The sequence below is a fragment of the Culex pipiens genome, chromosome 3 (genome assembly GCF_016801865.2).
Source record: "Culex pipiens pallens isolate TS chromosome 3, TS_CPP_V2, whole genome shotgun sequence".
Lineage (NCBI taxonomy): Eukaryota > Metazoa > Arthropoda > Insecta > Diptera > Culicidae > Culex > Culex pipiens.
This window is the reverse complement of record NC_068939.1, coordinates 129,814,916-129,842,451: the sequence shown is the minus strand read 5'-3', so window position 1 is coordinate 129,842,451 and position 27,536 is coordinate 129,814,916. Positions and strand designations below refer to the sequence as shown.

Sequence of the window (27,536 nt, the reverse complement as noted above, 5' to 3'; positions counted from 1 at the left end):
AGCAGGACCGAGTGGAGCAGGAGCAACGCAAACGCCAAGAGAATGAATCGGCCGTCCGTCAACAGCTGCCGCCCTCGCAACAGAATGTCCACGTCGCATCAGAAAAATGTACGCTGAGGCCAAGGACCGTCTCAAGTGGCGTGACGACGGTGACATGGTTCCTCGGAAGATCATGAACAGGCCGATATCGTCCGGAACTGGTACGCGGGACGACTATGACAATGCCAGCGAAGACAGCCCACAAGTGCCTTCGGAGCAACGAGTGTCCAGGTCCTGAGCAAATGGAACGTTCCAGGAACTATCCCTCCCCTCAAGCGCATTCCGGAACTGTCACGCCGGAAGGCCACGCCCCTGCAGATGCCTTCTGTACGACGCACCACGGGACAGGATGAACAGGATCGACAGACTGCTGTCGCGATGCAAGTGCCCTTGGAACGGTCGCTGGAAGAACGCGTCCAACTCCAATTCAACCGGAGCAGGTTCCCCTCGTCCAGAGTATTCCTTTGAACACAGTTTCTGCCGGAAACTCGTCACAATGTTGGTGATGCGGAGAAGCTAAACAAATTGCAGCAAAATAAACGAATTAAAACCTGAAAATAACTGTTTGAATCCAAACAAACCCAATGACAGATGACAGAAAAAGAAGAAGAAGAGCACAAAAAAGGGGTTGATGCGCGTCCGATTTTTCACCCTTACGTCGTTCTTACATCGCCCCCACACGAAGGCCTCCTGCGATGTTCGAACAACCTTGACAGGTTGACGTTTCGGGTGCAAAATACCTTGATTCGGGTCTGATGCGTGTCTCAAAATCAGACCCGCATCGGCCCCTGTAGGCCTGATCGTCGCTCTTACGATCAGACCCGATCGGCCCCGTATTTCTTACTGGGTGGTTTTTGATTATGCGGGTATAGCATGAAAAAATCCTCGATTTTACTGTGATTTTACCTTTATTGGTCCATTTATATTGTTTTACTTGAGTTGATTGTGTGATTTTCGTAAACTTTTGGGTATTTATTTCTTTAAAATTTGAGATAGGTATTTGAATTTTTTTTTTTAAATCGAATTTTAGATTTCATTTTATGCTAACGCGTAATGAAACGCACCCAAAATAACCCACTGAAATATTTCAACGAACTGTTCGGTAAAATGAAACATTTCACCAAAAAGTCACGCCACTCTGCCAACACTGCTGTCAGCACCGCGCTTCAAAAGAATGACGCCTTTTGCATAATTTTGCATTCTTTTCGTCAGCCTTCGGAAAACTTCCGCGTGAAAATTGTAAATTTTCGACGAAAATCGCGTGTTTTGCTGCGAAAAACCGCCTGTCCGCGTTCGATTCTACTGATTCCATTAGTTTGTTGCCGAATTTCGCTTCGATTTCCTAGCATGAAACCCCTGTTGGAAGTGGTTTTACGCTGCCCCAACTTTGAACAATAACTTTTTTTCCCCTCCAGCAAACGGGGGAGGAAAAACTGGAAGGAATTTCCACTCAATCGGTAAGAAATTTGTGGAAATGTTGGAGATTTCATGAAATTACGCGATTTTTCACGCCCATCAAGCTGGAAAAGCTGCACGTAAAAACCAAAACACGAACCTAACCTCAATCGGAGGAAAATTCTTATTGGAATCGAGTCGTTCGCCTGAGTATTTTTTAACCCTTGCAGCTCAAACCAAAGCGATGGAACACAGCTATTCGCGCGACTTCCGCCCAATGGAGAACAGTCAGACGGCCACGACGCGGACGCTGATGGTGCACCGGCCGCCGCAGTGTCCGTCCTGCCACACGCACGGCACCGGCGGCGCCCACGACGAGCGCATCGACCTGGAGGACAAGAACGACACGCCGATCCCGTCGTACAACGAGGAGAGCGCCAAGGTGGCGATGCTGGAGAGCGAAACCGTCACGCGGGCGGTGCGCAACCTAAACTCCGAGGAGGCCGACTGGGAGGAGAAGATTAACAAGTGAGTGGGGGAAGTCCGGGGGAGTCGTGTCCGCAGATTGGTCTATTTGCGTACTTGCTGAATTGCAGAATTTCTGCAGCCAGCATAAGTCACTTTTCTTCAACTCTCTCTTTTGCAGAAGTTTTGCACGAAGAGAAGCGACAGAACTTTTGTCTAGGTAGCGTTACAGTAATTTTTCTGCAATATTGTAAACAGTTGAGTTTATTTACTCAAATTGGGTATTTAAGTTTTTTGATTATTTCAAAATTTTAAAAAAAGGTTGACAAAAATAATAATTGAAAGAAGTTTACCTCCAGAACGGGGGCATTATTGTTTTATGCAACTCAACATTTTGTTAGAAAAATTAAGTATGTAGCATTTATTTAGTAACTAGAATTTAATAATGCTAAGGTAGAAATTCTAATCTAATGTGTAATGTATCAATTCAAAACTTTTACATTAGGCATACAATTTTAGAAATTTGGGTCGCAGGTACGTTTAACAAATAGAATTTAAAAAAATTGCAAACAAAGCTTTAATATAGAAGGGATCATAAATACATGTTTTAGTAGCAAAACATATGAAAGATTATTTATTCAGGTTAACATAAATCAATTATGACTGGATGTCACATGGAAGAACAACGGTGACGCAGCAAAATTGTTTTTTTTTAAATAAATGAATCACAAACTCAAAAAAATTTAAACATATAAATTTAAAAATTCCGAAATTTAGAAATTCATAAACATAAATAATGAAAAAAAACTAATATTTTCAAATTGAGAAACCTAAAAAAAAATCAGATAATTGAGAAATTTGGAAATGCAACTTTTTATATCAGAAAAATAAAAAAAATCCATAAATCACGAATTTAAAGCTAAACAACTTCAAAGAATTCAAAATTATGTATTTAAAAAATCATTTAAAAAATTAAAAATTAAAAAAAATAAGGCCGAAAATTTTAAAAGTTCAGAATAAAGTATTTAAGAATTTAAGAATTTAAGAATTTAAGAATTTAAGAATTTAAGAATTTAAGAATTTAAGAATTTAAGAATTTAAGAATTTAAGAATTTAAGAATTTAAGAATTTAAGAATTTAAGAATTTAAGAATTTAAGAATTTAAGAATTTAAGAATTTAAGAATTTAAGAATTTAAGAATTTAAGAATTTAAGAATTTAAGAATTTAAGAATTTAAGAATTTAAGAATTTAAGAATTTAAGAATTTAAGAATTTAAGAATTTAAGAATTTAAGAATTTAAGAATTTAAGAATTTAAGAATTTAAGAATTTAAGAATTTAAGAATTTAAGAATTTAAGAATTTAAGAATTTAAGAATTTAAGAATTTAAGAATTTAAGAATTTAAGAATTTAAGAATTTAAGAATTTAAGAATTTAAGAATTTAAGAATTTAAGAATTTAAGAATTTAAGAATTTAAGAATTTAAGAATTTAAGAATTTAAGAATTTAAGAATTTAAGAATTTAAGAATTTAAGAATTTAAGAATTTAAGAATTTAAGAATTTAAGAATTTAAGAATTTAAGAATTTAAGAATTTAAGAATTTAAGAATTTAAGAATTTAAGAATTTAAGAATTTAAGAATTTAAGAATTTAAGAATTTAAGAATTTAAGAATTTAAGAATTTAAGAATTTAAGAATTTAAGAATTTAAGAATTTAAGAATTTAAGAATTTAAGAATTTAAGAATTTAAGAATTTAAGAATTTAAGAATTTAAGAATTTAAGAATTTAAGAATTTAAGAATTTAAGAATTTAAGAATTTAAGAATTTAAGAATTTAAGAATTTAAGAATTTAAGAATTTAAGAATTTAAGAATTTAAGAATTTAAGAATTTAAGAATTTAAGAATTTAAGAATTTAAGAATTTAAGAATTTAAGAATTTAAGAATTTAAGAATTTAAGAATTTAAGAATTTAAGAATTTAAGAATTTAAGAATTTAAGAATTTAAGAATTTAAGAATTTAAGAATTTAAGAATTTAAGAATTTAAGAATTTAAGAATTTAAGAATTTAAGAATTTAAGAATTTAAGAATTTAAGAATTTAAGAATTTAAGAATTTAAGAATTTAAGAATTTAAGAATTTAAGAATTTAAGAATTTAAGAATTTAAGAATTTAAGAATTTAAGAATTTAAGAATTTAAGAATTTAAGAATTTAAGAATTTAAGAATTTAAGAATTTAAGAATTTAAGAATTTAAGAATTTAAGAATTTAAGAATTTAAGAATTTAAGAATTTAAGAATTTAAGAATTTAAGAATTTAAGAATTTAAGAATTTAAGAATTTAAGAATTTAAGGATTTAAGAATTTAAGAATTTAAGAATTTAAGAATTTAAGAATTTAAGAATTTAAGAATTTAAGAAATTAAGAATTTAAGAATTTAAGAATTTAAGAATTTAAGAATTTAAGAATTTAAGAATTTAAGAATTTAAGAATTTAAGAATTTAAGAATTTAAGAATTTAAGAATTTAAGAATTTAAGAATTTAAGAATTTAAGAATTTAAGAATTTAAGAATTTAGGAATTTAGGAATTTAGGAATTTAGGAATTTAGGAATTTAAGAATTTAAGAATTTATGAATTTCAAATCAAATCTGGATTTTTTATAAAATTTATTTCAATTTTTAAGAATAAAATATGATGTGTAAACAACGTAACTTTTTCAGCAAAAATGTTATGTTCATCAATTATATTTAATATTTGTTTGGTATAGTCTAATACCTCCTTTATTATTCCTTCATTAAAAGTTCGACAAAAATACTTCAAAACGTACAATTTATTATTTGCCAATTAAATTTACCTACTATTTTAACACACTTATTTAGTCTGATTAAAAACAATTGAAGTTCAAAAATTTATTTTCAAAAAACTATTCATTTTAAATTTATTCAACTCAAAAGAAATGTGTCTTTTAAAAGTTAAAAAAAAATGTTTTTATGATACAAATTGTTTGTTGTAATACTGGCTTTAGTTATCAACTTTTTATCAGGTTAAAAAATTAACACTAAAAAAATAATAAATTCGCTATAAGATCTGAACTAAGCTTGAAATCGTTTACATAAAAAAAAAATCGTTGCCAATTAAACCAGACATTAAAAAAACTACCCCAAAATCCATCAATTCAAAATTTACAAACGTCCCTTCAAAAAGACTACTTTAATTTAGAAATAATAAAAAAAAAACAAATTTATTACAACTAATAATAAAATGCTTGATTTCTCCCAACTTGCAAATTTTATGTGTAGCGTGTACTCAACATCCATCACACCAACTTGCAGTTACTTTTCAACACGAAAGAGAAGAGAGAGCTTGCAGAAAAGTACGGGAACGGTTTGCTGCTGATTTCGTGCAGAATGGCAGAATTCTGCAGTACGGGAATAGACCGACTATGTAATTGAATTGAATTGATTGTTTTGCGTTTCGCAGGATTGGTTGGACGGTGCAGCAGATTCGGCTGTTTAGCAAGATCACCAAGTTGCTGGACATGGACCGGTTGGCGCGGTTGACGATCGCCGACAAGCAGCACGAGCCGGTGCACCGGCGCATGGTGATTGACAAATCGGTTGGGAGGATGCGGCAGGCGTTGGCCAGCGTTTCGTGGGATCCGCGGTTGACGCAGTGGATTCACGGGCTGTTGATGGAGAGTTTGCCGCCGAGCTATTTGGCCGCGTACATCGATATTCTGCAGACGTTGAAGGCGAAGTTGCCGAATCTGGTGGACAAGATGATATTTGGACGGCCGTTGAACATCAACCAAGATTTGTTGGGTCCGGTGTTGAAGAAGCCGTGGGAGCCGGTGGTGGCGCACAAGAACAGGAAGCTTCCTGGGCAACCGTACATCGTTGTGGTTCCTTCTGGGCCGAATCTGGCCTCGCCGAGCAGTCGACTGCAGAAGTGGTACTCGCTGTTTGCCACGATGGCTTCGGTGGTGCCGATTACGATGCCTCCGGGGGGAAACATCAACAAACAGTCGGTGCAGACTGTGTCGGAGCAGATGGTGGCGGTGACGCGGGCCAAGATTCAGGACGTGAGGCAGGAGGCGCCGAATAGGCCGATCATTTTGGTTGGGTTCAACGCTGGAGCGGCACTGGCGATTCAGATTGGGCTGGTTGAGGCCGTCAGCAGCATCGTTTGTCTTGGATTCGCGTACAACACGGTCAACGGAACTCGGGGCGCTCCGGACGACCACATTACGGGCGTAACGGCGCCGGTTCTGTTCGTGATTGGTCAAATGTCCGCCCGAACCAGTCAGGAAGAGATTGAATTGCTGCGCGAGCGAATGATCGCCCAGACGTCGTTGGTCGTCGTAGGTTCCGCCGACGATTGTCTGCGAGTTTGTAAAACCAAGCGCAAGATCGAGGGCGTCACCCAGTCGATGGTGGACAACATGGTGATGGACGAAGTGGCCGAATTCACCACCAACTGGCTGTTGAACCCGCCCAGGCCCAAACCGGCCATCAAAGACCCGAACGGACAGCCAAAGTCCAACCTGCTGCTGTCGAACAACAGCAGCAACCTGGCCGCGACCGGCGGCCCGGCGGTCATTCCCTCGGCCCCACCGCCGATTGCCGCGAACCGAAAGCGCCGCATGAGCCAGTCTGCCGGCACCGTAGACGGAGAACCGCCCAAAGCGGCTCGAACCACCAACAAACAGCCCGCCAAGCGAGGTCCAAAAGTCTCGAAGCAACCCCGCGCGGAAAAGCTGCTTCTCCAGCAAAGCCAGAAGGCGCTGGACGCGGCCATCATGAGCATTCTGCCGGACGCGGACAAGGCTCCAGAAGTAAAGAAGACGGCATCCCCCGTCACCAACTTCCAGATCTCCGGCAGCAGCTCCGGAACCAGCGGCTTGGAGATTCGCTCCTCCTCCGGTCCCCAGATCGTGTCCGGCCTCGCCAGTTCACCCATCGTTCTACCAATGATCAAGCGCGAATCGACGCCCCAACCCGCCCTACTCTCCCCGACCCTGACGACGCCCTCCAACATCAAGGTCATCCCCGCGAACCAGTTCATCCAGCTGAAACCGTCCGGATCGACGCAAAAGTTCATCACGCTCAAATCTTCCTCCAAACCGGTCGTGTCCATCGTCCCCAAGAGCGGCAGCACCGCATCCCCAGGAACGACCCTGCAATCGTTCAGCCCGACCAAGTACACGATCGTCCGGAACACGGGCGCCATCACCAACGCGGCCTCTACACCAACCACGGGTGTACCTCTCAAAACTAAAACCTCCCCGCCCACCCCGGACCTCTCCAACACCAACATCTTCGACATCCCGATCGTGTTCGCCGACAACGAAGGCAACATCCAGGACGGTTCCCCCCAAAAGACCACCCCCGCAACCCTCCCCTCCCACACCAACATCGTCACCATCGCGTCCTCCACCCGCACCGATTCCGGCGGCAACCGGCTCATCACCCTGCAGCCCTCCATCAAACCCAACAAGGTCGTCGTCATCAACAAGAACAACATCAAACAGGTCCCCAGCGGCACCATCCAGCTCGCGAACCGGCCCGCCACCGTCACCCCCACCGGCGTCAAGTACGCCAAGGTGGTCCTCTCGAACCCGCTCAAAACCACCAACCCCCCCTCCGTCGGCAAAATCCTCCCCAGCGGCAAGGTCGAAATCATCAACAGTGCCGTCGTCAAACCGGCCACCAGCAAGTACCAACCCATCATCATCAACGTCGATCCCAGCAAAACCACCACCATGAAGAACTTTGTGCGCGTCGGAGACACGCAGATCCGCGCGACCGCGACCGCAAACGCGGTCACTCAGCAGCAGCTGGCGCCCGGCCTGCCCGGCACCAACACCATCCTGATCAAGACGAACTCGCTGGCGCAGCTGGCCAGCCAACCGGCGGGGACGATGCGCAAGCCGGCCATACTGAATCGGAACTTGACGGTGAGGAAGGTGAACTTGGTGCCGACTCAGCAGCCAACGACGACGACGTCGATTACGCCGCAAAGTCAGAGTCAGCAGCAGCCCAAGGCGCCGTAGAGGGTGGAAGACTCGGCGAAGAGCGCCCCTCTCCGAGTAATTGTGCAGATATGTATGTTTTTATTACATGATTTCGTTTTTAAACAGAGGAATAAATACGCAGCGTTAGGTGGTAAGTACAAACAAGATGTTCTTTGCTGTGTTGATTTTGTGGCTGGAGGAGTGAACAATCCTGAAAAGACTTTTAAAAGTTTGGTCTCTATTGCAAGTTTCTGCTCGAACCCAGGAGTCCGAAAGTTTGAATGGGGAGAGCACCCAAACCTCTTTCTACTCCAAGAAACTCTTTCCAGGGTTCGAACTGACGACCTTTGGATTGCGGGTCCAACCGCCACCAGCGATTCCACCGGAGCAGGCTTGGTTTGGTGTGTTGTCTATCTTTATAGCAGGGAGAAGAAGACTCCCACGCCTGGAATGACCTAACGGCCTAACAACAACCAAGTCCGGGACTGATGTTTTATTTCCCCATCCGATGGAAGGCTGGAGCAGATGGGAATCGAACCCATGATCTTCCGCTTACAAAGCGAATAGTGTAACCATTCAGCCACGCCTGCCGTCGCTTTTGGACCCATATTTGTCTTAAAAAAAGAAACGGAATCAAAAAATTTTAGGCAAATGTATGACAAAAGGTCGAATGCCAAAAGGTCGAATGGACAAATTGTCTAAAGTGGATAAAAGGTCGAAAGTTTTTTTTTGTAATATTTTTTAACATAAAAATATATCGAAAATGCTCCTAATAACTAAACTTCGTAGACATGTTATCCTACGCCTATGTCAATGTTGTTTATATGGAGCCAGTTTCTCTCGAAAATGACATTTAAAAAGAGCGTGAGTGTTTTAAATATCAAAAAGTGGCCAAAGACAAACTTGTAGGAACTCTGACGGGCTCTTCGAAAAAGAAAATACACTGAAAGAAAAAAACACTCTACTTTTACGAGATTTTTTGATTTTTAAGTTTGAAGTCAAATTTGAAAGTGAGCCCACGATTTTTTTTCGTTCAAAATTTTTGTGAGAATAGCCTTAGATGTAACAACATGACTCACGAAAAATGCAGGATGGAGCAACTCACCTAAAAAATAATACAAAAATCATTTACTAAAACTGTTTTTTTTAAAACGTCAAAATTTTCACCATTGTCCGGAGTCCAATCGTTATGAAGTTACAACGCTTTTTGATGGTTTGATGCACGAGGTGGTCACTCCAAATATATTGCATTTATTTCATAAGTTGATCCGTATGTGCATCCATATTCACGTGTATACACGATTCCTCTATGAATTTTATTTCAGTGTTTTTACAGCTGTCATCGCAAACGCGCGCACTGCTGATTGTTTACAAACAAAAAGAAATCCCTTAAATTTTGCTGTTCTCCGGCCACATTTTTTGGATTGCAAGGCACGCTATGTTGAATTCCGAGGAGTAATCGGGACGGGATACCAAGATCAGTAGAAACTGATCGAGCTGCTGGACGTGGACCCGCAGGAGACGGAAGACGACCGTGAGGTGGTGGTGTTGGACTACCAGAGGAAGGGCAAGCGCCCCGTCATCAAGACTACGACACGACAGACGTACTTTTTGCTCGTGATTGGCCTGGTTGTTCCGGAGAAGCTCAAGCCGGGCGATGAGAGTGAACAAGGACTCGTACGTCGTACTTCATCCTGGACACTTCCGGCCGAGTATGACGCGCGCGTCAAGGCGATGGAGGTGGACGAACGGCCCACCGAGCACTACTCGGACATTGGCGGGTTGGACAAGCAAATCCAGGAACTAATTGAGGCCGTCGTGTTGCCGATGACGCACAAGGACATGTTCATGAACCTGGGAATTCATCCGCCGAAGGGAGTGCTGTACGCTGTCGGCTGGTACCAGGGGGATGCTAACGGCAGCCATCTTGGGTGATTGAGATTGATAACGCGCGCAAACTGCGCACAGTGAAAACAAAAATATTTCTTTTTTTTAATAATTCAATTTTTGTTATAAGAATTACTTTAGTAAAAGTCAAATTACACAGTAGTTAAGTTAAACGTTTCATGTGATAAAAGTACAACTTTAAATGAGGTCATCGGCCCGATGTGTGCTTAATAATCCCAACTTTAGTAGTTTATTTTGCAAAAAAAAATGATAAAAATCACCTCACATACATACACTAACTCTTAAACGTACATTGCGGTAACATTTTACATAGAAACAATAATTACTTTATTTCCATTTTATGCCTGCAGTTTTTGCACTTTTTTTTACAGTGCGCAGTTGCTTTGTTTTGGTTCCGTAACGAACAGCTGTTCTTTTGTGCTGGAGCCGAAGTTGACATTTCCCTTTTGTTCTGGTGCCGAAGTTGACAACTTGTGTTGGCTGCGGGCGAGCTGCCTGTAGTGAGATATAGATGTCGCCCCCCTGGCTGGTACCTGTGTGGCGCAAACAAAGTCGACCTTCCTAAAGCTGGCCGACCCGCAGCTGGTGCAGATGTTCATCGGAGACAGTGCCAAGCTCGTCCGGAACGCGTTTGCACTAGCCAAGGAAAAGTCGCCGGCGATTACTTCCTGCACGCGATTACGCTGCAGACGCATCTAACTGTTTCATATCCAGAGCAACATTTGAAAGTGGCGGTACGACATTGCTCTTACGGCCTTTCGTCCCATTTAAACGCGTGTAATGAAAGGCCGTAAGAGCAATGTCGTACCGCCCCTTTCAAATGTTGCTCCAGATATTCATGTTTTAAATTTATTTGACCTAATTTGGTCACCTGGAGTTAAATGAGAGACGAACATTGAAGTTTCTTGGATTTTCTTTTTATTTGTGGTGTCAGCCGTATTTTTTTGTATTGTTAAATATGATGAACAAAAACAATAATCATGGCGTACGGTTGTTATTTGCCGAATTTGTCATTTGTCTGACCATGTGCAGGAGCACCTTCGCTTGAACTCCATCCTCCGCTCCGTTCAAACATTTAGACTTGTAACCTTCGTAAAGCGGTATACGCACTTCGGAAGGAACCGGTCAAGAAAAAAATCAAATGGGCAGCAGCGGCAGCGCAAGCAAGTCAGAGAGGGTGAAGAAAAGCCCCAAGAAATCGCTCTCTCTCTTTTGTTCTGCTGTTCGTAAAGCTGTTTCTTGACCCCTTTCCTTCCGATCAGCGTACTAGCCTTAACCTCGTGGTCACTTCCAATCCACGGCAGCGACCGTGCCGTGATCTTCCGCTTTTCCCCCACGCTTCTCCCCGTTATCCGCCGTCGAACTGTCCGACTCAAAACCCTCACCCCCTTCCCCATTTTCGCTGCCAATGCTGTACGAATCCGACGAATCCGTCACGTCCTCCAGCTTCACCGTGCCGGCCTCGGTGCCGGCTGTCGGCGAAAATTCCGCCCGAAATTCAGCCAACTCTTCAACACCGCCCACACAATCCCCGCAAATCTTCGTCACCATGTCCCAGCTGTTGATCTCAACCCCTAAACAATCCCGCACCGTTTGCACCTCATCCGCCACGCTCCCGCCGCCGCCCGGAAACAACTCGACCAACGCCGCCCCGCCATCCGCCTTCAAGCAGAACCGGCACACGTCCTCGTCTTCCTTGTCCTCCAGCCCGTTCTCGACGTAACTGTTGCAGTGCAGGTCTCGCGTCCGGAAGGCGTGCTGCGCGTCGACGCGTTCGGCACAGCCGGCGCAAATCCGCACCGTCGGATCGACCTCCGGTGAAATCTGCGAAGGCGGAACGATTAGAAATGAAGCAAAAGATCGGAGGATTACTCACCCCAAGTCCGAGGCAGTCGATGGTCTTGTCGGCAATTTCTGGGTCGGAGCGCAGATCCGCACTGGGCTTCTGGCACAGATTGCTAGTGGATTGCGGGGTAGGTTGTTGCGAGAGGTTGCGAGGATCGGTTCCGCAAGTGAAAAAAAAACCTCAAGCTCGAAAAATATTGGAGCGGTGACAGTTTGAAAACGAAGGAAACAAACAAGTGACAGTTCTTAACTGTCATTATCCACACTGAACAAAATGTTGTGCCGAATATCGTGCAGGTGAATAATATTTACCTATATTTACGATATTTACGGAATATTTACGGAAGTAAATCCAATGCGCTACGGATCAACCTTGTGCCCAACCCCGTGGTTTGATGGCTTTTTTGAATATTTCTATGACAGATTTGAGTTTTCAATCTCGAAAATATTTTTATCGGTAAACTCGTCCAATTTCCCATAAGATGGTCGTTGACCACATTTCAATTGGATGTATGGGCTTACAGATATAAGCTGATTACATTGCTTATAACTGAAAACAGAATATTTTTTCAGTGTAGTTCAGTGAATGAGTTATTTTGAAAATTAGTCAAAGACAAACTTATAAGAAGTTGGACGAGCTTTCCGATAAAAATATTTACGAAACTGAAAAATCAAGTCTGCACACAAAGAAAAAATACTCTAAATTTAAAAAGATCGTTCGTTGGATTAAAAGTTCGCGTTGGTGAATATTCGTAGAAAGTTTAAACTTTTTAATTTAAAAGTTGGAAAGTTTTTGATACTACCATGCACTGCCGCTCTAATCTAGTCCGTCCCATATGTATTTTGGTCATTTTTGAGATAAACATAGCAAAAGTTTTGTTTTTACATGTACTTTGAGCCAATTTAATAAAAAAGTGATGTTTGTTCTGAAAATTCCAAAATAAAAATCACTTTCGTGCTGTCCCATATGCAAAATAAAGGCAAGTCAGTTTCTTCGAAAGAAATGTCTCATAAATCGATTGAATGAACGTGGAACCATTTAAATTTCAAGGACTATGTTTCTATGAACCCGCAGAACTTAAAAAAAGATTATAAGTAGTTCATATCTGCAAGAATATTTATAAATTTTGATGCGTAATATTTGAAACCATTTGTGCTTTTTTCATGCAAGGGACAACCACGAGTAAACAAGAAACTACATACCATTATGAGTAATATTCCATAAAATAAGTTCTATTCAATCTTGAATGAATTACCCTGGTCCTAGTTCTGGAAGAGGTTCTACTTCCGGTAAACGTAGATTGTGGATCACTAAATTTCAACGGTACAGACGTTGAGGCACGCATTCAAATATCTCATGCCTCTGTAGTAGTTTAGTCTCGTTTATGATTACATTTTCATAGTTATGAGCTTTACTATAAATGAATGAATCTGAAATAAACATAAAATAACGTAATTTTATATTTTTTGTGAAAGTTACTTGGAAATTACCCAAACAAACCTTGAAATGACAGTTTAACTTCTAGTGAAAATGTTCAAGCCTACCTTGATATCATTGACTGACTTGCCTTTATTTATAGAATAATAAAGGCAAGTCAGTTCTAGTATGAAAATAACACAAATTTATCTCTAAATTTTATGTTTTATGAAACAAATTCATGTTAGAAATATTTGTTGGACTAATATTGAAATAATTGTATAAAAATTTAGCAAAAAAAATTTGATTGGGAATGTGAAAAATGGTGCAACATTTTTTGGCCTTCTCACGGCGTTATCTCAGCATCCACTTTTTACATATGGGACGGACTAGATTAGAGCGGCAGTGCACTTCTGGAACAAAATCGTTGTATCGGTAAAAGTTTTTTACTTTTATTATAAGAAGAAACTTTTTATGGCAACAATAAATAACATTTAACATTACAGTGATGATTTTCGAAAAATGTGATGGATTTTATTTCTATTTTTATTTTTATTTTAATATTAAAACTGCTGCTTATGCTGCTTAACATCGCGGCCTACATTTTGGAGCGCGACAGCGATGTAGAGTCGTTGCCGGCCATCATCAGGGCAGGCTTGGAGGAGTTGGCCATTGGGTGTTAATTCGGGAAGGTAAGTCGACGTTTTCCGACTGGGAAGTGAAGCGCCTGATAGTTCTCGATCACATCGTCCTCCTTCGGAATGGCACAGATGTTGCCAGTTCATCTGGCCGAAGCTGCGCCGTCGCGAGTTGAGAGTTTGCGGGCGGGAGTTGCTGAAAGAGTTTGAAAGTAAATTAAGAGCGAGTCCACGAACAGGGCATACCCCTTTGTATGGGACGTCGTTTGGACCTCACCAATCTGGCTGAAATTTTCAGGGGTTGTTTGTACATATAAAACTAGCATCTGGCCAAAATATGAGCACTCTAGGTCAACGGGAAGTGGGGCAAATCGGGACACAAAGTTTGGAGGTTCAAAAACGTCAAAAATCTTGAAAAGGCTATAACTTTGGCAAATTTCAATTTAATTTCAAAATTCAAAATGCATCTGAAAGGGCTTAAAAAATGCAACAAAATGCAGGGAGAAACATCCCATTTGGTTAAATCTAAAGGGAGTTATTGGCATTTTAGTGAAAAAATAGCATATTTTTTAAACTGAAATAAAGAAGTGTTCCATCCAGATATCAACTTGGTTCGACCTGCAGCTTGTAGGAGACATCTGGGACTACCATTTGAGACTGAGAACGCTTTGGGTAAGGCAGTTTAACATATTAAATAGACACTTTTACTTTTAGTGAATTTTTTGGTTGTAAATTTTTGCTCGGGGGACCCCTTAGATCCCATTTTCTGGTGAAAATTTTATCATATTCGTGTTCCTGAGACAATTTCACATAAGAAACATGCATAAAAATGTTTATTTTTATTCATTTTAACCCTTTAAAAAATCAAAGTTAAAAAAAAATTAAGAATCTACTTTTTCCTGGTGTCATCTAGTATCCTTGGAAACGAACTTGATTTTCAATAAATGTGAATCGAAGATTTTTTTTAACTTTGATTTTTTAAAGGGTTAAAATGAATATAAATAAACATTTTTATGCATGTTTCTTATGTGAAATTGTCTCAGGAACACGAATATGATAAAATTTTCACCAGAAAATGGGATCTAAGGGGTCCTCCGAGCAAAAATTTACAACCAAAAAATTCACTTAAAGTAAAAGTGTCTATTTAATACAAGCTTCCCATGCGCCAGTGCCAACGCACACCGCGGGTTTGGTTTTCTTGCTTCGGTACGTGCCTGAACCCATTTGTGTATTGGTATCTTGGTACATCGTACCAGCGCACCACGACACTCTCGGCTCGCCCCATCGGTTTTGTTTCTGGCACTCACCCATGGCATGAACCCAGCGTGCCGTGGTACGTGTCGTGGTATTGAACCCGTTTTGTACCGCCAGCGCGTACCACGACACGTACCTCGGCTCGTAACGAGTGAAGCACCTTGGCTCATATACCGGGTTCATGCCATGGGTGAGTGCCAGACACAAAACCGACGCGGCGAACCGAGAGTGTCGTGGTGCGCTGGTACGATGAACCAAAATACCCTCGGTTGTGTGAGTCGGGTACGGGTGTAAACCGAACAAAGCAGGCGCAAAGCAAACCCGAGGTGCAAGCGAACCGCGTGTACCGCACGGTGCAGGGAAGCTTGATTTAATATGTTAAACTGCCTTACCCAAAGCGTTCTCAGTCTCAGATGGTAGTCCTAGATGTCCCCTACAAGCTGCAGGTCGAACCAAGTTGATATCTGGATGGAACACTTTTTTATTTGAGTTTGAAAAATATGCTATTTTTTCACTAAAATGCCAATAACTCCCTTTAGATTTAACCAAATGGGATGCTTCTCCCTGCATTTTGTTGCATTTTTTAAGCCCTTTCAGATGCATTTTGAATTTTGAAATTAAATTGAAATTTGCCAAAGTTATAGCCTTTTTAAGATTTTTGACGTTTTCGAACCTCCAAACTTTGTGTCCCGATTTGCCCCACTTCCCGTTGACCTAGAGTGCTCATATTTTGGTCAGATGCTAGTTTTATATGTACAAACAACCCCTGAAAATTTCAGGCAGTTTGGTGAGGTCGATGCGAGATGGGTATGCTTTGCTCGTGGACTCGCTCTTAAATTGGCTAGACACTGAACACATTCTCAATACTCACCGGTGACTTCTTCGGTATTCCAGGTAGATGTTCTTGATCAGGTTCGTCGGATATCACTCCAACCTCTGGAAGTAATCCGAGTACGACAGCTTCAGGATCTGCGGCTTTCGTACAGACGGTTCTTCCAGAACTGGTGCAAACTGTTCTTCCGGATGTTTATGTAATACTCGTCAAACATGTCCCGCACCGAGAAATGGACTGCGGACCCTCAGGACATCCCACAATGTCCCGTCATCACTTCCGGCACATAATGCTGCTGATGGTCGTAAACCGCCGGCACCGAGTGCAACATCCGCGCTGACCACCTCCGATCGCTTCTTGTCGTTTCCCTCTTCCGTCGGATCCTTCTCCTCATCGTTAAAATTAACTTTATCGAATACAACCGGTGCAAATTCACATCCACATAAACGGCGTCCTACAAAAACAAACAAAATCAAACACAAACGCTACCAAACACCCAAGCTTCCTTCTTACCCATTTCGGTCGTGAAACAGCTGCAGATCCGGCAGGAAGCTGGCCTCATCCTTTTGAAAACCAACTTTCCCCTAATCCCCTAACCTTGTTCCGCACCATCCTCCTTCGAAGGTATCCGCGTCCAAGTCCTGGCTGCGGACGCGTTCTGTTTTGATTGACGTCGTGGACCACCACTCACTAACCACCGGAATCACCTAAACGTTTGTTTACATTTTGGACTTAGACGTACACGGTTTCAGGAGAACGACAAAATGTTAGAAATTATACAGTCGAATTAAAAGTTAAAACTTTTAAATAAGTTAGCAATGAGATTTTCAAAAACTGTAGCAGTAAAAGTTTTCATTTTCAAAACAAGAAAAAAACTTTTAATGTAGCAAATTTTAACCACTTATTAATTCAAAAGTAAGTTACTTTTGTCATTACCATAATATTTTTTTGTGTGTGTTATATAGAAATTGCCAAAAACCATCAAAATGCTCGTGTTCGGTTTTTGAAAATGTTGACGTTTAGAACATGGTTTTTTGTATTATTTTTTAGGAGAGTTGCTCCATCCTATATTTTTCGTGAGTCTTTTTGTAACAACTTAGGCTATTTTCATAAAAAAATTGAGCGAAAAAAATCGTGGGCTTTGACTTTTAAACTTAAAAATCAAAACATCTCATAGAAGTGGAGTGTTTTTTCCTTTCAGTGTATTTTTTCGGAAAGCCCGTAAAATTTCCTACAAATTTGTTTTTGGCCGCTTTTTTGCAGGCCAAGGATTGATACCTAAGAGCATGCAATGGCACTGACCTTGTTGCGTGCTTTTCGGTTGACATCCAGGTACGGAACATCCTGGAAGGAGCGCAACTAACTACATCCGTAGTTCTGTTGAATCATTCGAATTATCTTGATCAGAACAGTACAGCTCTGGTTCCCTGCACTGCCCACCATTGAAAAAACGGCTAATATCCACTTTTGGCAAAAACGAGATATTAGCACCAGGTGGTAGAGGATGTTCCAACGCATCTTCTGGAACTTGAATTTTACTGAAATAGTGCTTAGACTTGGCTGCCGATGCGAAAAACCAAACGGCTAATATGCCACTCTAATGGGAAATTGCCTTGACGGAGATTTTGTGACAAACACTAAAACGCGTTTTTCTCGGAATACTTGATTTGGCATAATAGCCGAATTTTCAATTATGGGCAGTGCAAGTGTCCTATTTTCTTACCACCACGTTGGCTTGGTTTAGTCATCATGATGATAAGGTGTAACCTAGCTGGTGGCCAGAGTCGAGACGGCTGAAAGAAAGGGGCGCGACAGTGTGGGAAAGAGAAGTAATTTGTGATTGTAGACGGTATTGTTTTGATTCGCAGTATGTTGAGTCAACTGCTGTGGATGTACCTGAAACATCACAGAACAGGATTTCTCTTCTTTTCTTTTTCAGCTACCACCTATCTCCTATTTTTTATTTTGCTCTGCTAATTCTCACTTCTTCAATGATTTTCCTATTTATTATCCATCATTTGATTTTGATTTTACTAAGCGAAGCGAAGCGATCGTTTGATTTTGATTTTACTAACTTTTGATCCTCTTATCTTTCTATGTTTTTCCACTCTTTTTTATCAATTGATACTGCTGTACTTTGTTTTTTTTTCCCCCCTTTAAAAATATACTTTCCCTTCATGTACTAGTAATACAGCCATTCCATTTGAAAAGAGCCTAAACCGAAAAAAAAGTTCTCCGATCGGGCTGAAAATTTTTCTGGGGGTTCCTTGGCCAAAATCTTTAGACCCGTATTTTTTTGTTCGGCTATTAGGGTGACCTACATCGTGCGGCGGTTCAAAAAATGGCAATTTTCGTAATTTTTCGCAAAAATCTTTTTTTTTCTTTTCAAAAAATCTCCGCGTTATTTCATCCGATTTTAGCTGTCTTAGACGCAAAAGAAAGGTGATTAGTTTGCCTATTTGAGAAAAATAGTAAGAAGTTTTACAAAACCTAGCTTAACATTTGAAAAAGTCGTATGAAAACTTGAAATGGCGTTTTGACCGTGTCTGGACCAAAGAGCCTATGTCTGAAAATTTGCGCCACGCGCAAAATCAGGAAAATGACGAAATCGGCAAAAAATAAACTTTTTTCACTAAAACTGCGATAACTTAAAAATTTTAGCAATGATCTATACATGTTAGTGTACCAAAATTTTCGTAATTAAAATACGCAACTTTTGGTACCCTAACATGTTGGAAAATTTTTGAACATTTCTTTAAGTCACATATTTCTTATAATAAGAACTGCTCATGTTTGAAAGAATGGAAAAAATCAACACCATCAAGAAAAGTTTGTTTTTAAAGAATTGAAAATCTTTCACATTATTTTTTAAAGTCAGACGTTTTCTTTTTAAATTAACTGCTCCTTTCTGAAAAAAAAAAATGAAAAAAACGCACAAAAGTGTTACGACAATCAGGAATAGGTTGTTTTCAAAAATACAAATAATAGGTTACAAAACATTTTAGTAGTCGGACTTTTTTTTTAAAGAACTGCTCATTTTTGAATGAATGGAAAACTCACATAAATATTTCAACCATCAAGAAAGGCTTATTTCTATAGGGTTTATCTTTTAATGGGTCCTATAAGCATATGAAACACAATAGTTTATTGGATCTTTTCAAAAAAATAAAATAAAAAAAATAAATAAAAAAAACTCTAGATAAAAAAAATACTCTAGGTTTGCAAGTACTGGAAAATCTATCAAAATATTTTTTGTGGACCTGTTACTAAAAAAACTTCTCATGTTTGAAAGAATGGGATAACTCACAGTATTACCTCAAAAATATTTTTTTTAAGGAATGCAAGCACTCTCAAAAAACTAGTTTGGAAGTTATGCTATCAATTTAAAAGAACTGCTCATAATGAAGAACGAAAAAACTCACAGAAAAATACGGATTTGCTTGTAAGAAAATAAATTCTTCAAACATTCCTAAAATATGTTTGAAGAATTTATTTTCTATTTCGGCCTTCTGTCCACTTTTGACTTTTTGTACATTCGACCTGTTGTCTACTTGACCATCTAAAATCTCATTCAAATTGTGTGTTTCAAAATTTCAACAACATGCTATATGAAACTCAATGCACTCGTCGTATTTATCCAACTCGGGACAAGAAAATAATCCCATTTTGGGTTAACTACTTTTATTAATCAAAAATTGAGAGAAACTTTTAAAATATATTGTTACGTTATGTTTTAACATGATAATTATTACAGTTTTTATCAAATAAATATTATTTTATGTAGATTATTACCTTTGCTCCACCTAGCTGATGAACGGGCTGTAAAATAATGTTTTTTTAAAAATCAAACAGGGTTGTAAAAATATCAAACTCCGCGACTACAATTATCAAGCCCGAAATCTCCTCTTTCCCAACATTCATTTCCCTTCGTTCCGTTGCGAAATTCTCAGCAAAAATAATTGCCGGTCTCTATCTTGTGCGACATTAAATTTGCTCTCTCATTCTTACTCAACAGCCACCACAAAACAAAATTTGCCAACGCAGTTTAACAGAACCTTAAACCCCTCTCGCGTTCTTTCATCACGGTTTCCGGAAATCATAAAAATCAAAAAAATCTTTGGCGAGTGTTTGTGAACGAGGAAAAGAGAAGGAGTTTTAGAAAGAGAATGCTCTTGCTGGCTTTCACGAGATAAAGCAAGAGATCTCACAAGCTATAGTGACGGTCGCTATACTCTGATGTTTTGGTGCAGGAATCACCAAATGATAGAATTTTCTATCTATCATTAACAACACCGAATCGAGTTTATAAACAAGTAAGCGATTGTCCACGCAGGCCAAGAGTGAATGATACTGATGATACCTCTTCAGTTGACGCTCAGGCGAGGAACATCCTGGAAGGAGCGTCACTGACTACGTCCGTAGTCCTGTTAGATCATTGTTGATCAGGACAGTATAGCTCTGGTTCCTTGCAAGTGTCCTATTTTCTTACCTCCACGTTGGCTTGGTTTTCATGATGACCTAGCTGGTGGCCTGTGGAAACGGATCGTAAACCTTTGACCACCGCGGGTCAGAGTCGAGACGGCTAAAAGAAAGGGGCGCGACAATGTGGGAAAGGGAAGTAATTTGTGATTGTAGACGGTATTGTTTTGATTCGCAGTATGTTGAGTCAACTGCTGTGGATGTACCTGAACGTCGCAGAACGGGGTTTCTCTCCTTTCCATTTCCAGCTACCATCTATCTCATGTTTTTAGTACTGATTCGTACTTCTTCACTAATTCTTCTGTTTTCCATTTGGTTTTGATTTTATTAACTCTTGATTCTCGTATCTCTCAATGCTTGTCACTCTTTTTTTCCAAATAATGCTGCTTTGACAAACTATGTGTTTTCTTTAAAATAAACCTTCCCCTAATGTACTAGTAATACCAAGTCTATTTATCATTTGTTGATTTACTTCTTTATTTATTTATTTGAATAATTTTTTATCTTGCCCATCATAACAATAATCTAAGCTTGTTTGTTATCTCTATTTATAAACTATTGCCTATTTCTACATCTACTACATCAAGCTTATTCTTTTTATTTTTTAACATACAATTATGATTCTCTTACTATTGCTTCTTTATAAAGTATATTCTCCTTTACTGTCTATTGTTTTCTAACAAGTTAGGTTCGAGCCCTTACTCAATTAATGGAATGATTGAAGGGTTAACACAAATACTACTATTGTACTTTTGGTAAACTTTTGAATAACATGCTTAGGTCCAAAAAATTGTAACAAAACACCGCGACATAAGAAATATCAACAGATAAACACGACTTAACATTAGGGAATATTTCAGGAGAAAACAATACACAGTAAAATAACAATTAGTTTTTGAATTCAAACTAAAATAAAACAGTTTTTGCTTTAATGAAAATTGATAGGCACACTATAAATGATTAGGCGCTTATACTTACATCAAACCCTACGTAATGTACCACCCCCGGCCGAGTTAAAATGCGTAACCGGAAAAGAAGGTGTGCATGCCTGGCACGAACACTCAAAGCGTGTTCTAGCGTGCTGCTCGTACTGACTCAGAGCAAGGGTGAGATGTAGGTGTAAGGGCAGTGCGTGTTCGTCGGGAACCTGGTGCATAAGATCGGTCAAGGCCCGTTCTTACACTGAAAATTGCGAATTGCGAATTGCGAAGTAAGCGATTGTCCACGCTCCATACAAGGGTCTGAGATTTCAAAAAAGTGTCCACGTGGTTTACGGAAGGTTCCGTACCGCAAAACGTTTTTTTTCTCGCTAAAATGTCTGTTTTCGTCATTTTTTTTTTTGAACTAAAGATTGCTAAGCAACATATCTAGTGTTAATGGATTTTAAAACATCTTTTTCATTCAAGTGTTGAGACCATGGCTTGTTATTTAATTTTTTATATTTTTTTTCCATCTCCTCGACGTCAGCCAGAGCCGAGGGACAAAAACATGGAAAAAAAATTGCATCGGCCTAATAGAGAGGAGACAACACATTTTGTGTTACTAAATAACTTTATTTAAGATCAGTATTTCGATGACTAGAACACCAAAGTTCGACAGCAACAGATCAAGCCTTCAAATCCATGCTGCATTGTGGCAGCGCTTTTTTCAACTCTTGTTCAACTGCTTGAATATTTTTAACATACGGAAGATCGAACGTGGTCAACTGCTTCAACTTCTTCAGCTCCTTCAACGACAGCAGCCCACTATCGGTTATATTTTTACAACTGGACACTTCCAGTACCTCCAAGCTATCGGCCACAAATGCCAGCTTGGCCAACGCTTGATTCTCCACGTAAACGCACTTGTGCAATTTGACCTTCCGCAGTCGTTTCAACCCTTTCAAGTGATCGAATCCAATGTACATAATGCCGGAATCGGTTCCATCCAGTTCCTCAATCTGAACGGGAGTCTTCTCATCCGGCAGCAAATTGTAGTTGACCTGCTCGCGTGCCACCCCAACGAATTTCGCCCTGGCACCGTTTCGAAGTAGCCACTCGGCGCATAGTCGATCCGGTCCCACCACCTTTAGCCGGGCGTGATCGACCCTGTTGAACATCATGTTGATCCAGCCCCAAAAGTTCCGGCACGGAACCGTAGACGACGATGTGGGTGATAGGCCGAGTTGAAATGGCTTGTGCGCGAGAATACGCGCCGTTTGTGAGAGGAGCATTGTGACTGTGGTTTAAAAATGATTATTCATTAAATCTTTGAAAATTATGCGTAAAAACACTTACTTGAGATTATTTTCACAACCACCAATTCGAAATGTTCAAATCATTCAACACAGCATATAAACAGAAGAAGAGCTCACAAGAAGTGTCAAAAAACCGTTACATGGCGTATGATTGATATTCATCCAAGCAAGCGAAAAAAAAGATCGTCGCTTATGTGCTATCTTGTACCTGACACGTGTTATCGTTTAGAGCAGAATATTAATTTTATCGCTGGAGTTTTTTTTTTAAAGGTCCAATAAACCAAATTTTCAGTTTTTGCTTTTTGGGTGTTTTTTAATACCCCTGACTCAAGGCGGTTTCAAAAACACCCAAAAAGCAAAAACTGGAAATTTGGTTTATTGAACCTTTTCAAAAAAAAAAAAAAAAAAAACACTCCAGATCTGAAGTTGTTTTTAACGGTTCAATAAGGCCGTTGCAAATATTTTTCATAGTTAACAGAACATATGTTTAAAACTAATGATTGCAAAACAACTAGGCCGGTGTATAATGCGTTTTGAAACACTTTTTTCGTTCAAATGTAAAAAAAACTGGCTTGTAATTATTGTTTATAATTTTTAATTGTTTTTTGTCTACAAATTGTAAAAAAAAGGTATCAAAATGTTCAAAAGTATTATTTTCATGCATTTTTAAATATTTATTTGGCCAATTTTCAAACTTTAGCGAAATTTTCTGATTTTTTTAAGGATCTTTTCAATAATTTTTTTTTTATTATAATCTGTTCTTAACTATGAAATAATTAAAAATATTACACTGAAACCCAGATGGTTTGACAACAACTGTTGTCAAACGAACGGGGTCACTTTTTAGTTTGACACCCTCTTTACTCAGAGCTCACACACACACTACCAAACGTTTGTTTTGATAGTGTGCGTGAGCCCCGTGTAAAAAGTGACAGTTCGTCACTTTTCAGTTTGATTTTGTCAAACCAACGGGGTACAAACTAAAAAAGTGACAAGTGATCGCGAAAAAGTGACCAACCACCGGGTTTTGAGTGTATTTGCAGACCTTTTAAAAAGTAAAGCTTGTCCTAACCTACAACTTTGCCCAAGACACCAAATCGATCAGACAATCCTTTCTCAAGATACAGAATTTCTTACATTTACAGTTCCATTTTGTATGACAAGTCCCCAAAATTGTATCCTGATTATATGATCCGAGCATAACCCAAACTTTGTAGAAGACACCAAATCGATCCGCAATTCACTTTCAAAGATACATGTTTTTTTTTTTGTTTATATTTGCATGTCACGGTGGAGAAAAACGCATGAAAAAATATGTTTGATCCTTGTTTTGATCTTTTTTCATTGAATGGAATGATTTTATGAGAAACATGTCATAATAAATCATTTTCGAAGCCGCTACATGTTACGGTCGTTTGCTACGATAACAGCACCACCAGCAAATAAGAAGTGATGCATAAAGAAAAGTCAAAAACACTGTATGTACAATGTTAGCAAAACAACTAGCAATCTCGAAGTGAACAGAAATTAACTTAGTGCGAAAGAAGTTTATCGGTATTCGATGCAACAACCGCCGCCTCCCGCGATGGATCCCAGCATCCGGTTCTTCCCGCTGATCAGCTCCATCCAGAAGGTGGCCCTGTTCGAGACGAAATCCGTGAGTCATCCCCTCCCACCTTGAATTCTTTATCGCAAATGAAAACTATCTTCTGACTTGCAGAAACTCTACCTAATCGGGAGCAACAGCCGCGAGACGCGCTTCCGGCTGCTGGAGATTGACCGCAAAAAGCCGGAACTGACGATCCACGAGGATGCGAACGAGCTGGAGAAGGGCGACATCCGCAAGTTTGTCCAGTCGCGGTCGTTTATCCGGTCGATCAGCGCGTACGGGGTGTTGGGGTTCGTCAAGTTCCTGGAGGGATATTACCTGATACTGGTGACGAAGCGGACGCGGTGTGCGTTCATTGGGAAGCACATTATCTACACGATTAAGGACACGGCGATGATCCGGGTGAATGAGCCGCCGGCCGGGAAGCAGATTCATCCGCTGGAGCAGCGTTACGTGAAGATGTTCAGCAATGTGGACATGAAGAGTAACTTTTACTTCAGCTATAGCTACGATTTGACGCGGAGTCTGCAGTACAATCTGTCGGAGCCGAGATATGTGGGGGTTGATAGTGACTTTGAGCGCGATGATCCGCTGGTTTGGAAGGCATCGCCGGGGGAGCGGACGACGTACGGGTTTCGAGGGGTTCCGCGGAGTCGGTTCGTTTGGAATACTTATTTGTTGAAGCCGATGGACTGTATTCTGCACCGGGACTGGAAGCTGGAGGTTATTCACGGTTTCATCAGCCAGTCTAGCATAAGCATCTTTGGGCGGCCAATTTACGTGTGTTTGATTGCGAGAAGAAGCACCAGGTTTGCCGGGACGAGGTTCTTGAAGCGCGGGGCAAACTACCTCGGAGACGTTGCGAATGAAGTGGAGACGGAACAGATTGTCCTCGATGGGACGCGGATGAGCAGTTTCACGCAGCTGCGGGGTTCGGTTCCGTCGCACTGGTCGCAGGACGTCAGCAAAATGGTGCCGAAGCCGCAGATTGCACTGGATTTGTCCGATCCGTACAATGAAACGGCCGGGAAGCACTACGAACGGTTGATGTACCACCACGGATCGCCTATCATCATTCTGAATCTGGTGAAGAAACGGGAGAAGCGACGCCACGAGAGCGTTCTGAGTGATGAAATGGTCGTCAGCGTTGACTATCTGAATCAGTTTCTTCCGCCGGACTTCCGGATTCGGTACATTGACTTTGATATGGCGAGGAAGAGTCGCGGGGAAGGCTCGGTCATGGAAAGTTTGGCCAAGTACGCCGAGAATGTGATCCAGCTGACGGGGACTTTCTACCTGGACGATAAGGAGATTCATCGACAGACGGGACTGGTGCGGGTCAACTGCGTCGACTGTCTGGACCGCACCAACACGGCACAGTTTGCCATCGGGAAGTGCGTCCTCGCCCATCAGCTGTACGAGATGGGCTTCCTGAAGGAGCGTCGACTTGAGTTTGAATCCGACTGCGTTACGATGCTGGAGAACCTCTACGAAGACCACGGCGATACGTTGGCGATGCAGTACGGCGGTTCGCAGCTGGTTCACCGCATCAAGACGTACCGAAAGACGGCCGCGTGGGCCTCGCAGGGCAACGACATCATCCAAACGTTGAGTCGCTACTGCAGCAACACGTTCAGCGACACCGAGAAGCAACACAGCATCAACCTCTTTCTCGGATACTACATTCCGTCGGAATCGGAAGTCAACAAATCAACCCACATCTGGGACCTCGAAACCGACTTTTACATCCACAACGCCCAACTGGACGTAATCCGGCAGATATCCTCGGTACCGCTGACTCAGTGGGTCCGACCACTCACCTTCCGCCATCTTCCGCACCCGGCCAGCGACTGCAACCGCGTCGTACGCGAACTCATCAAGATTCACACTCCCGACGTAGAGATCATCGACTACTACTCCAACTTTTACCACAACTTCAAGCTCACTTCCTTCGAGGAACACATCGCGTACCAACTCACCACCCTAGCCCGCAGCTTCGTCCCGACGGTCCGCACCAACTTCAGCCCGTTTGAACCGGTCCGGCGCCAACAGCAGAGTGCCGCCCTCAAGAACCCCTCCCTCACGGGAAAATCCTCCACCGGATCCACAAACAGTTCTTCCTCCAGCATGGACGACGATTCCGACACGGACGAGGAGGACCGCAGCGCCAAGACCGCACCCAACAGCAGTGCCAACAGCAGCCGGGCCGAAGACGGCGTCGTCACCATCAACAGCATGTTCCCGAGGACGGGCGAGGTGTACGGCTTCGAGATCAAACCCCCGAAAAAGGCGGACATGATGAAGTACCAAAAGTACGTCCAGATGAACCGGATTTGCAACCCGCAAAATTACACCGGCTCGGTGAAGGCTGACTCGTCGCAGCAGTACCAGCCACAGCAGCAGTATCAATCGCAACTGTCGCAGGCGGACGGAATTGTGATCAAGAACAACGAGATCTACATGCGCAAGGACGGGAGGCTGGTTGCGGCCGAGGAGGACATTGCGATTCCGACAGTTTCGGCGGAGAGTTTGGCGGTGTACGAGCGATACTGCCAGATGAGGCGGGATCTGTTGGAGCAGAAGAGTGTCGATCCGGTGATTTTGGAGTACATGGATATTTGTGAATAAAAGTTATTCGGTATACTGTAAAGGAAAAGATTTTTTTTTTAGGATCACATACTTTGGAGAAACCGTGGTGTAGGGGTAAGCGTGGTTGCCTCTCTCCCAGACGGTGGCATTTTTCGAGACGAGATTTGTCTGATCACGCGTTAGTTAGCTCAATCCAGGTGTAGGAGTCGTCTCTCTGGGCCCTGCCTCGGTGGAGTCGCTGGAAGGCAGTTGGACTAACAATCCAAAGGTCGTCAGTTCGAATGCCGGGGTAGGTGGAAGCTAAGGTGTAAAAAGAGGCTTGTAATTCGTTCGTGTGTGAACGAACGTAAGCAGAATGTCTAAGTCAGGTTAACGTATTGAAGGCGAACGAAGCGCTTAGTCACCATTCACCAAAAATGTCTAAGAGTCATGTGATTAAACACTAGGGTGGCTCGACACGATCGATTTTTAAGAACAGGCATTTTCCGGTTCCATTTGGGCCCCCACACAACCCCCCAAAATTTGGGAGTGATTGGTTTTTTTTCACTGTATTTTTTTAACGATGCACAATCGATTCCCTAGGAAATTTTATGTGAAAACTGGCTTTTGACGATTTTTTGTTCAGCCTCCTTTTGCGTGACAGGCCTAATTTGCAATTTGTATCCCCTTCGCCCACTTTACAGTGATGAAAAAGGTATTAAATAGAAGCTAGAGATGGGTTGACACCCTGTAAATGTGCCTACATTGTCTTGCAACAATGTCAAAATTTCTTAAAATAAGTAGCTTAACAACTTTTCCTAAGACACCAACGCTTAAAAAG

The 27,536-nt window shown here is 41.1% G+C and overlaps 5 protein-coding genes and 1 long non-coding RNA gene across 6 annotated transcripts; 3 read left to right on the top strand and 3 right to left on the bottom strand.

The window, feature by feature from the left end:
• The first annotated feature begins 1,212 nt into the window (after positions 1-1,212).
• Positions 1,213-8,076, top strand: LOC120414811 (KAT8 regulatory NSL complex subunit 3). Its single transcript, XM_039576132.2, has 3 exons — positions 1,213-1,496; positions 1,665-1,962; positions 5,377-8,076. Exons 2-3 carry the CDS (start codon positions 1,679-1,681, stop codon positions 7,946-7,948), a joined length of 2,856 nt encoding a protein of 951 aa, XP_039432066.1. The 5' UTR covers positions 1,213-1,496; positions 1,665-1,678; the 3' UTR covers positions 7,949-8,076.
• An 870-nt stretch (positions 8,077-8,946) lies between these two features.
• On the top strand, positions 8,947-10,542 carry LOC120414853 (26S protease regulatory subunit 6A-like). Its single transcript, XM_052709422.1, has one exon. The coding sequence runs from the start codon at positions 9,644-9,646 to the stop codon at positions 9,842-9,844; it is 201 nt and encodes a 66-aa protein (XP_052565382.1). The 5' UTR covers positions 8,947-9,643; the 3' UTR covers positions 9,845-10,542.
• Positions 10,543-10,955: 413 nt separating this feature from the next.
• LOC120414800 (uncharacterized) lies at positions 10,956-11,919 on the bottom strand. Its single transcript, XM_052709971.1, has 3 exons — positions 11,904-11,919; positions 11,694-11,842; positions 10,956-11,641 (listed from the first exon to the last, which is right to left on the bottom strand). Exons 1-3 carry the CDS (start codon positions 11,917-11,919, stop codon positions 11,102-11,104), a joined length of 705 nt encoding a protein of 234 aa, XP_052565931.1. The 3' UTR covers positions 10,956-11,101.
• Positions 11,920-12,452: 533 nt separating this feature from the next.
• On the bottom strand, positions 12,453-16,939 carry LOC128093268 (uncharacterized). Its single transcript, XR_008212366.1, has 3 exons — positions 16,317-16,939; positions 15,843-16,257; positions 12,453-13,913 (listed from the first exon to the last, which is right to left on the bottom strand). It is a non-coding gene; the product is annotated as an uncharacterized LOC128093268 (long non-coding RNA).
• A 4,883-nt stretch (positions 16,940-21,822) lies between these two features.
• LOC120414822 (ATP synthase subunit s, mitochondrial) lies at positions 21,823-22,693 on the bottom strand. The gene is made up of 2 exons (XM_039576148.2): positions 22,559-22,693; positions 21,823-22,499 (listed from the first exon to the last, which is right to left on the bottom strand). The coding sequence occupies exon 2, from the start codon at positions 22,492-22,494 to the stop codon at positions 21,889-21,891; it is 606 nt and encodes a 201-aa protein (XP_039432082.1). The 5' UTR covers positions 22,495-22,499; positions 22,559-22,693; the 3' UTR covers positions 21,823-21,888.
• A 1,310-nt stretch (positions 22,694-24,003) lies between these two features.
• LOC120414827 (polyphosphoinositide phosphatase) lies at positions 24,004-26,777 on the top strand. The gene is made up of 2 exons (XM_039576154.2): positions 24,004-24,175; positions 24,239-26,777. The coding sequence occupies exons 1-2, from the start codon at positions 24,080-24,082 to the stop codon at positions 26,753-26,755; spliced, it is 2,613 nt and encodes an 870-aa protein (XP_039432088.1). The 5' UTR covers positions 24,004-24,079; the 3' UTR covers positions 26,756-26,777.
• Positions 26,778-27,536: the final 759 nt, after the last annotated feature.